This window comes from Henckelia pumila, chromosome 3 (assembly GCF_033568475.1).
Source record: "Henckelia pumila isolate YLH828 chromosome 3, ASM3356847v2, whole genome shotgun sequence".
Taxonomy (NCBI): domain Eukaryota; kingdom Viridiplantae; phylum Streptophyta; class Magnoliopsida; order Lamiales; family Gesneriaceae; genus Henckelia; species Henckelia pumila.
This window is the reverse complement of record NC_133122.1, coordinates 173942954-173953991: the sequence shown is the minus strand read 5'-3', so window position 1 is coordinate 173953991 and position 11038 is coordinate 173942954. Positions and strand designations below refer to the sequence as shown.

Sequence of the window (11038 nt, the reverse complement as noted above, 5' to 3'; positions counted from 1 at the left end):
ATTGAAAAAAAAACAAATTGATGACGAAATATATCGAATATAATATTTCTGCAGCTGAGCTTAGTTTTGTACCAAATGATATAAATATTTTTATAATAATAATATAATATTTAAAATTTGAATATATTGATTATATTAGATTAAATAATTAGTCAAACACATATATAAACGAATTCTAATTATTAATCACGTACAATTAACAATAACATAGATTTCATCCGATAGGCCTTCTCGTATAAATTGTCTTTCATCCAAAAGGAGACGAACCAAAGAGCGAAGGATTTATAAAGCGACGCGGAGAGGAGAGGAGAGGAGAAGAAAAGCATCCGAAAGAGCGATCACGATTTTATTCAAGGTAATCAATTTTTAGATGATGCTTACTTTACAAGTTCCATATTGGATGAGAGCGGCGTCGATGGTTGCCGGAAGGATCAGGGCGCGGGTGGTTAGGGTTCTGGTCTCAGTTTTTTGTTTAGCTGTTGTTTTGGGCTCTCATTCTCTACAGGGAGGTTTTACAATTTTCTGGATTAGTGCAAGGAAGAATTGGTATTCTGTAAAAAATGTGGGCAGAATCATTATCTTCTTCTATGTTCCCACACTTGCTCACTTTACGTATAGATTTATTATTATTTTTTGAGCAATGTACATTTATTTGTATATATGTAGTATGTTTCTGTTGTAAGCTAAAATGAATTAGGCATTGTTCTGTGGAAAAAGTTCTGCTATTTGTGCAGGTGATAAAATAAATTGAATTGCGAATTTAATTTGTGCAGGGCTTTCATCTGATGGCCTATAATCTGTCACTGCTTCGTAATGTATGTTGTTTCATCCTTAGCTGCTAGCTTTGTATTATTTTTTTTGACCCGCAATTTATAGACTCGTGAATTGGATCTAAAAATATTGGACTCATTGATTGGGAATTGCAGTATGTCCTGTATTATTCATATCTGACACCATTTCCTCGGACACTGGCAGGGGTGTGATGATTATCTTGGGTATGACCCACACGAAATTGATGTCGGTGCTGGTAGAACACATGTGAACATCAACACCAAAATATTTAAAGTCGACGAGTACTCCAATCTAGCCTTGGACTTCTACGAAAAGAAAAAAGTTAGACAAATTATTTGATCTACTGGCAGCCCTGATTATTTAATGCACATAAAAATCTTATTGTGCAATTTTTTTTTTTTTCAGCAAAAGAAATTCCATCTCGTGAAGGTTGTGAAGCTCAACAGAATAGGTACATATTACAACATGACTTTGTGGGCACAGGATGATGTAAGCGATCAGCACCATATTTTTCGGGCTGTTGTTTGTGCAGTGAAGGAGAAGGTATACCTTTGTGAGATCAAGGTACCATCCTCGCCATGATGTATTAGTTACTTTGGTGCATATTTTATTAGAGTTTTTGTAATCTTTGTTATTGGTATATATGAATGTTCGATGGTTTGTGTGGTGTGCTGTCTGGATGCATCCGTGTCAAACCAAATCTTTTTGTCAACAGTATTAAAAATTCCATCGTCGGCAAAGGCACAAAGGCTTGGCACGCCGATTCAAATCAACTTAAACAAAATAAAATTCTCAATCTGTCATGAAGAAGTTTGGATGTACAAGTTAGTTGATTTTAGCTTTTTAACTACGGGTTGTTGGGTCATTTTAACTGTATGATAGTAGCGTGTATTTTTTTGTTTTTTGTTAAATTTTCAACTCTCAAAGTCCATAGCCATAAGATATGAAATGGGGGAGAGGTTTTATGAAGACAAAGTAGAGATATGGTGCATGCTGGTTAGCAAGTTCTAAATGTAGCCTGCCAAATGGAGTTCTATGCTTATGTCAGGGTGGATTTAAGTGAATGCTTGAAATCTTTTCTCGATTTTCTGGCTGTTGCGTTCTGCTGCAATGGTCTGAGGCTCTGAGCTGGAGTGAAACCTAAAATGGAGCGTGACATAAATGTCAACATCCTTGAAGTGTAAAATTTGGAGTATATTTTAAATAGGCGAAAGAGGAATAAATTTGCCATAAAAATTTGTGCCTTTTATCCTTATTATTACTTGTTATTGACTACGAAGCTTGAAGGTTTCTTTTTTTTTTATCGAACGTTTCTTTTATCGTTTGCGAATCTCTTGTCCGCCTTTTGTAATTATTTCTCACATATATAATATATTATCGTTTCTTATCAAAAAAAAAAAAAAAGAAGAAGAAGAAGAAGCATGAAGTTTGATTTTTGTCTTATCTTTTAGAATGATGATGAAATGTCAATTCGGATTGACCATGTGGACGAATATTTCCAAAAACTCGGTGAAAGTGGCGAAGATCAGCCCTCTAACACATGGTACAAGTTTATCTAGAAATTACGTTTTAACATGTTCCTGTATTCCTTTGCCATTGATTTGAGTATTTGTATGTTCTAACTTCTACCTTTAAGATTATCTTAGTTGTTAGGGTATTTATATCTATTCATGAAGGTGCTATGTAATTAATTGGGCCTGATAATCATAAAGTTTTACTTTATTTGCTTCCAGATATTATTAATGAGAACCGTGTTGTCAGATTGATCGAAACACCTTTATTTAGTCTCTATTTTTGGGGTGTTCATTGTGCTACCGATCCTATTTTCATGATCTACCATTTTTTTTATTAATGACTGAAGACTAAATGTTCAATAAATGTTTCTTTTTACAAATATATTGGTCTCTCTCTTTTATTTTATAACTTTAGGGTGTATCTTGGTTCCATGAAAATTCTCTTTTAATTGAAATGTGTTTATATTTTTAAGATTAGTTTCATGATTGTACAACATTTCTTACTAGCTTTTTTTTCCTTTTTCTTTTTTCATATGTGAAACCAGTAAAAATGACCTTGGAGATGGCTATGATGCTGGTTCTGATGGTGTAATTCTTGTCTCACCTACTAGTAAGAATTTGTAGTGAATATTTGTGTTTCATTACATTTAATTTTTATTTGCTAGTTTCAGCGTAATTAAGAACTTTAAGTGTGCTGCTATATCCTGCTCATCCCTTTAGTTCTGTATCGTTTGAATATGTGTGAAGCTCTTTCTTATGTTTGATAGAATTGTTCTCAAATTTTTCGATGCCATAGGACCAGTATCTTATTGGTGATGGATCAAACTCAGATAAAAACTAAATAATCATGAAAACTACAATATTTTGGATTAAGAATTGAATCTTTGCATAGCAATATAATTTAAATTAATCAAATGCCATATGACTTCACAGATAAAATTATTCATCATTTTTTGTCTGGTTTGTTGATCTGAAATATTTTTAAAACCAACTGACAAACTATTTGTTACAATATCAAAGCATGTGCTTGTTGGTATTCATGATCGATTATTGATGGAATAGAATTTCAACTATATTAAATGTTTGGTATAAAACCAATATGTTGGACATGGGAATGACTATATGATTACCATGTTTGCGACAAAAATGTTGTCATATGGAAAAGATAGGTTTCTCATCATTGAATTTTGATTAAAGCAAAAAAAATTATTAAATTGATGAAGAGTGAGTGATGATGAAAATTTTGAAAAAAAATTATAACAAAGTCCTGATGAAGTATATCTAGCATTGCTACGAAGCTTACATATTTTTTTCATGAGGATGAAATAGGAAAAAAAAAACAAAACTGTATATTTGTTGACGGATATCAAGATTGAATAATTGATGATGTAAAATCATTTATGAGGACATACCCCTTTTGCATGATGAATGTTCTATTCGCAAAATAAAATTTCTATTCCAGTCACATATTTGTCATTTGTATTTGATTTGATCTTTGTGCACAAAATCAGTCAAATTAGTACATACACAACATCAGCATAAAACTTTCAAAAAAACATGTCCCTGCCACTCTTCATTTCTTAAAAGCCCTTTACATGTGTTCTAAAAAAAACATGCATCACACTGGGAAACAAAGACACAAACGTAACATCGAAGGAAAGAAAATGAGAAATATCATACAGCTTTTGATTTTTAATTGAGGTTGTAATATGATAATTAACTTCAAATAAAGACTGGAGTGCTATCATTTTGTCAATACCACTGAGGTTTTTTTCCCTTTTCTTCTATAAGATTATGACGTGCAAGAATTTCTTCTTGAAATTAAATCTGATAGTAATACTTTTGGAAGTATGATTGATTTGTTGGATGCTCAATCCTCATGCAAAGATCACTTTGTTTAGAGTAATATGAGCATTAAACCATCAAATATGTATGGTAATTATTTAATTTGTTTGAAGAAAATGCATCAATCTTTAATGCTCAACATGGCATCTAAAGCATTCGCTTCCATATTCTCCTGTCGTAAACAAAAAATCCTAACTCTAAATCCCTTATGTATTATTCTAATAGTCGTGTTGTTACACATGCGCGCACTCACACTCACACTGCATTCACATGTATATATATGCATGTGCGTTTCTTTCTTAGCATCATATTTTGTTGAAATCATTGACACAGAGGTATTACTCTATTGTTATTCACTGAAATTATATGCACACATTATGCCCCTTATATGTATAGATCTGTGCATACTTGTTGTATTTTAGTTGTAAGCAAACAAATTAATTATTGTTTTGTCAGCGAAAAAAATATCTGATTATTTGTGAATATAACTCGAGTACTGACAAAAGAAATTAGATTCAGATTCATTGCTGTGCTAATTTTGCAGTGTTTCATGTGATGGGAGATAAATTGTCATATCTTAAGGTACGCAAATTTCTTCCTTTTACTCCAGCGGTAATATTCTTTGTATCTTATTGCAAGTTTCTTACCATCATATTGTTCTTTTGACCCATAATTTTGACTCGTGAATTGGATCCAACATATTGGATCTGTTACTTGGCGGAACAATCTGTATTGCTGAATGTGAAAAACTCAACTTTATTTAAATTTGTTGACAGATATGTGATGACTATTTGGACCCTTGTTTGTATAAGAACTGTGGAATGATGACAGCGGTGAATGCCAACTGCTGTGGCTGGGTCAAAAAATACGCGGAATTGGCCATAAAAATCTACAATCAGAAAGAAGTTAGACGTATTATTTAGCTATTTTGCAGCCCCGATATTGTAGGATATTTTCTAACTTTGTTCTGCATATTTTTGGGCAAATAACAGCAGAAGAATTTCAATCTCATAAAGGTTGAGAAGCTCTACGCTATTTTCCCTCCATCTTACTGCATGACATTCTGGGCACGGGACTGTAGAAGTGATGAGTGTCGTCTGTTTCGAGCCGTTGTTTGCGTTAAGGGTGAGGATGAGGATGAGTATGATGAGGATGAGGATGAGGATGGGATGAAGATGAGGTATTGCTTTGTGTGTGATTAATGTACCATCCACCTATATTGTTGTCATTGATCAAGTCATTTTTATGTTCCAGCACTGCTTGTGTGGTATTTTCTTAATCCTTTCTTTCTTTCTTTCCCCCAGCCCCTGACCCGAAAGTGATGGGAAAAATCATCTTTGAGTTGGCTTCGCAGTTGGTTCTGTTGATATGAATTGTGGCCTTGCTGTTGGTTCTGGTGCTGCTGAGGAGAGTTTGAAATATTAAATTCTACTGTTGTCCAAAATAGGGTTGCAGGTGCTAGTATGAAATTGGTGAGAGTGGTTATTAAGCATTGTATTTAGATGCTATTATATTGGATTTAACCTAATTGTAAAATTTATGTTATGTTTGTGAAAGCCTTTTTTGTTTTGTTTTTTTTGAGTGGGTGAAATCCTTTCTTGTTATTTGACGAATTGTTCTCAAATATTTTGAATGCCACCAACTTGTATCATATTAATGATAGATCAAAACCCAAAAACTATAGGTTATTTTTGAAGTATTGCTTCTCAACCACAATTTTAAAGCTCGGCACAGAATATTATTTTCACAATTTCCTTGCATATATTTTGAGGAAATGCATTTTGTCGGGATACAATGAGGGGTGGGGAATAGATAGTACCTAAACTAGCTTTATAATTCACTGCACATTTGTATCTCTACTTTTTTTCTTACTAAATAATATTTCTCTAACTTTTTGATTCATTCACAGTTCGGTTACAACACATTTACTTTTTAATTTTTATTAGTCAGACTAATTTGAAATTCAAATTGATGTCAACTTTAATTTTACATCTGAAATTAAATTTAAAACCTAACCATATCAAACCTGAAACTGAAATAGTTAGGATTGAAAATCGAATATTTATGGATCATTTAATATAATTCAATTAATAGAGATTGTATGATGCCATGGTGACAATTGTTCGGAGTTTTGTTTGCACTTTGCATAGTGATGTATACTAAAAATCATGTTGAAATCTAGAATGTAAAGTACAATAACACTAAATTGTTATTAATGTTTTTTCCCTGACTAAGGTAAGCAAGAAAAATTCTCAGCAGCAGCTTTTTTGGCCAATCCAATAGCTTTATTAAAGCAACCTGACTTTATAAGGTCATGAATCATGGGTGAATTGATGTACTGTCCTTAAATTCAAAAGCAAATTAAGAATTAGTACTTTGTCAAAAAAAATTTGTTTGCACTCCCTGGGCTTACATTATTTTTTTTGGATAAAATTAAGTACGAAACATTGAAAATATGGTAGAAATACAAGATATTTGAGCACTAATTGTTCAAGATCGAGTACAAAAAATATAATTTTGAGTATAAAATCCAAACATCTTTATTAATGTGAACTTGCAACATGTGTTTGAGTATTCAAAAATCAGATATTTGTACCAGATCTAACATATTGGGTACTCAAAAATCATATATTTGTACCATATTTTCAATGTTTTGTACCGATTTTCATCCAAATAAGATAAATGTGTTATTAATATCAATATTTTTTAGTACTCGAAAATCATATATTTATACTAGATCTAACACATTTTATACTCAAATATCATGTATTTGTACCATATTTTTCATGTTTTGTACCAAATTTCATCCGAAACAAAACATGTGGGTCCAGAGAGTTTAAACAAAATTTTTTTTTGACAGACTGAATTATAAATTACCGATGAATCATTAAGTATGAACATGAGCATCTACACCTGAATTGATATGAATAATTCCCTGGTAAACATTAAGTGCCTCGTGTGTCTTACCTAATATGCACAAAGCACTCAACAATCCAGCAAAATCATCTATATATCATGTCATTATAATACTCAACAACACCAAATGGATAGCCAGCTTTGCAGAAATAAAATAGAAAACAATTGCAAACAACCAAGTCAGGTTGTATGGCAAGTCCACCGATGAGTAAAGGTAGAAGCACATACTGTTTAGACAAACAAATGGTAGACAGAGAGAAGATGAAGTATAAACATCAGGTGCCAGTCTTAGATCTCTCATCTCAGAGTAGACTTTAAATGCTACATTGTACCATCCAATCTTAAAGAGGCAATCAATCAGTACATTACATAGAACCAGATCCGAAAAACATCCTTTTAATTCCAGAGTGCCAAGAATTTCAAAGGCCTTGCTGAGCATCCGAGATTCCAAGAGCCCTTTAATCAATTATGTGCACGTAATTATGATCAAAGTACATCCTATCTCAAAAGAATAATAAATAACGAAAGAATGTTTAGAAGACACATACTCAAGGACACGGCGAAGTCCCCCCAAATTTGCGCTTACGAGTCAGCTTCAATAATGATTTATTATACTATGTTAATGTGGAAAGAAAATGACAGGGCTAACAATTTAAAATAAATTGTTCTAAAAAGCACGTACCGCGACGTTCTTTTTCGGCTTCCAAAATTCTTTAAATACACCGGGATAATCAAGTTTCATTAAAGTGAATCCTTCGAAGCCAAATGGATCTCCATGACTATTTTGCACAAGTACGAATTCCTCACATTGGCCTGGAGCTACAATCTCAACACTCCCGACAATTACCGCCGCATGGTATCCTATAAGCTCTTCTGGAATTAATTTTTCACCCTTGGTCGGTCCCTCATATATGATCTATGCAAAAAGTAGCAAATTATGGACAAAAGTTCAATATTAGTTAAAAATAATTGCATGGAGTGTACATACCGTTTTGCATTTAAGAAAGCTCACGTAGGAAACCATGACGAAAATAACCGGAGAAACCTTGGCACATGCTACCACCTCGTGCAATCTCAACTTCTCATAGGAATCAATTTGACATCTTGTAGCCTACAAAAGAAGATAATTTATGTAGTGAAATTTGCCTCTTCGGTGTGGTGTTTATAGGAACCAAATCTAAAATAGATATATCAAGCAATGTGCAGAAATCCAACGTGCAATCACCCACAGCAGTAAGAACCAATCAAGAAGAATAAAGAACTCGAAGACTTAAGGTCGCTCGGCCAAAACAGATGCCTACATTCACCGAGACACTATCAATATTGATTCAATACTAGCCAGTTGTTTGAGATGCAAGAACAAATCACTCTAATTCGCACAATCATTCTTCGATGATCAACAAAAATAACTCTCCAGAATTCTTTTGCATTGTTCAACGATTCTCCAGTAGCAACTCACAGAGTGATCAAAATACTTTCGTAATTACAGAGCGAGAGAGCACGATTTGTTTAGAGGTGCATTCTCCTTTTATAGAAAGTGAAACAAAGGCAGTTGATAACCACCATACCAGCTTGCTAACTGATGGAACAATCTTGATCCCCAATAACTTCCAATAAGATTATTTAAGTGGCTAGCTACCTCTAGTATTGACCAACACTTAGGATTACCGTGACACTTATTCACAATTTATAATTATAAAGACGTTTAAATAAATCTAAACTGTAATCAAGATAGTTTACCTTCTTGTCGAATTGAGAGAGCAAATTTTTGAATCTTGGATCATAGCAACAACTGGTCGGCAGTAGACCTTTATCTCTAACAAAGTCGAGGATAAAGTTGATTCTCGTGCCTTCCTTTCCCTTTACATCTTGCTTCTTCTTTTTTGCTCTGGGCAGATTTGGATACACATCGTAGAAATTGTTGTACACATCATCTATGTCGAAAAAATAAGGGCCTGACCAACCAGAGATTTGGATTGCTGACATCCTGAATATCATCTCCACAGATGTTATGGTCGCCACAAATGCACACTGTCCACCATTTCTTTGATCTCTTACGGGGGATAGATAGTCGCTTAAAAAATAAAAGGATTGAATACTCTTCCCATAGTTGCTAACATATTGTTGCAGGTGCGTGTATAGCCTGAAAACAATAATACAAGACATGCACACACAAATAAAATAAATCACTGATTTAAAAAAAAAAGAAATTTTCTATTACCTCTGTCTATCCATTGGAAATCTGTCGTCCATTGTAACAAATCACAGCCAATGGCAATGCCACCCAAACTCCTTAATGTGTGAGTTTCTTGGTAGAAAACACATTCAAAGTAGTCTCAGTTAAACCCAATCAAAACCTAATTAGTTAAGGATCAAAAAATGTCGAAACATTCACGTTTTACACGTCAATCTAACAGCAGCGAAAAGGAAAGCAAATGTTCGGTTACTTTACATTTCCACAACAATTCTGAAATCAACTAAAAAATTCTAAGGTTGATCGATCTCTAATTTGGTTCTATTTCATAAAGCAAGCAGTCTGGGAAACCATAGAATCGCAGCAACTCTATTCATTGTACGTTAAATGTATAATGACAAAAAGACTCGTGCGATGTAACCAAGTTCTCGAAGCATATATATACCTTGAACTTCAAATTCGATCCGAATCGAAGAGGCGCTGCATGCGACTTCTCTAAATGAAACGGAATCTGCTCAAATGGCGGATGCATTAGAATAAAAAGAGATCATCTTCTACAGATGAAAGTAAGCTAAAAAGGTCGAGATACCTCAAGCTTCAAACTCCGGAGCGAAGAGGCACTGCTAACTTCTCTGAATGAAATGGAGCTTCCGAATGTACTGAAATGGCGGATGCATGCATATTAGAATTAATCAAAAAAGAGATAATGAGAAAATAAGCTAAAAATGTGGAGATACCTCAGCTTGTTGGACGGGCCTCTGCAGGCGCTATAGCATCGACCTGAAGCTAAAAAGGTCGGGACGTTGGACATTGTTCTGCTACGTAACGGACTCAGATTTTGTGGACCCCATGCCTCAAAATCATTTTTTTTAAGTTTTTTTTTTTTTTTTCTAGTTATATATTAGATTTGATATTGTGAGCACCTATGATGTGCACTTATGTGTGCACCGCTGACGTGTCATCTTCTACATCCAATACCTGAACGCCACATCAGCAGGTGCACACATAAGTGCACATGATAGGTGCTCACAATATCAAAACTCATATATATATATATATATCTTACTGCAGTATCAAAATTTAAATGATTCATCCATTTTCAAATTATTAAAGAATGATAAAGAAATATCTTTATTTTAAAGTGTGTAATTAGTATGTCACTTAAATATATCTGTTTAATTTGTCTACTTAATGTATATATTTCATGACAAAATAATTAATTTACTTGATAAATGAGGTTCATTATTCTAGAATAGTTAAATACTCTTATTTGTATATACTTATTATTTATATTTATAATATTATTTCTTACTCTCTACACCACTTAGGCCCCGTTTGGATTTGATAGACATTTTTTAAAAAAAAGCACTTTTTTAAGCTAATTTTTTGCTTTTGAAAAAGCTCTAATTTTGACTTAAAAAAGTGTTTATTTAAGCACTTTTCTGGTCAGTCAAACACTTTATTAAATGAAAAGCACTTAAAAAAGTGCTTTTTTGGCCTGACTTTTGAAACCAAACAGGGCCTTAGAGTTCAACTCAAATTGAGTTTTCCACGAATTCACTAAAAAATAAAATAAATAAAAATAAGGAAAGCCCAAATTATATATAACCGAAATCTGTGTAATTCTATATGGATTGGGCCAAGATACATCGGGCCCCATTTAGGTGTATGTACTCTATATGGATTGGGCCTAGATGGAGCCCATTTAGGTCCATCCATAGATCCTTGTACGTATTTTAAATTTTGTGGTAAGATAATTTCTGTCTAAAGTAAAACA

At 33.4% G+C, this 11038-nt stretch overlaps 1 protein-coding gene across 1 annotated transcript; it reads left to right on the top strand.

Moving 5' to 3' along the window:
- Window positions 1-214: 214 nt before the first annotated feature.
- Window positions 215-5727, top strand: LOC140888291 (uncharacterized). Its single transcript, XM_073295976.1, has 10 exons — window positions 215-355; window positions 774-815; window positions 976-1113; window positions 1198-1356; window positions 2244-2335; window positions 2852-2916; window positions 4696-4733; window positions 4928-5056; window positions 5144-5331; window positions 5456-5727. The coding sequence occupies exons 2-10, from the start codon at window positions 786-788 to the stop codon at window positions 5460-5462; spliced, it is 846 nt and encodes a 281-aa protein (XP_073152077.1). The 5' UTR covers window positions 215-355; window positions 774-785; the 3' UTR covers window positions 5463-5727.
- The last annotated feature ends 5311 nt before the right edge of the window (window positions 5728-11038 follow it).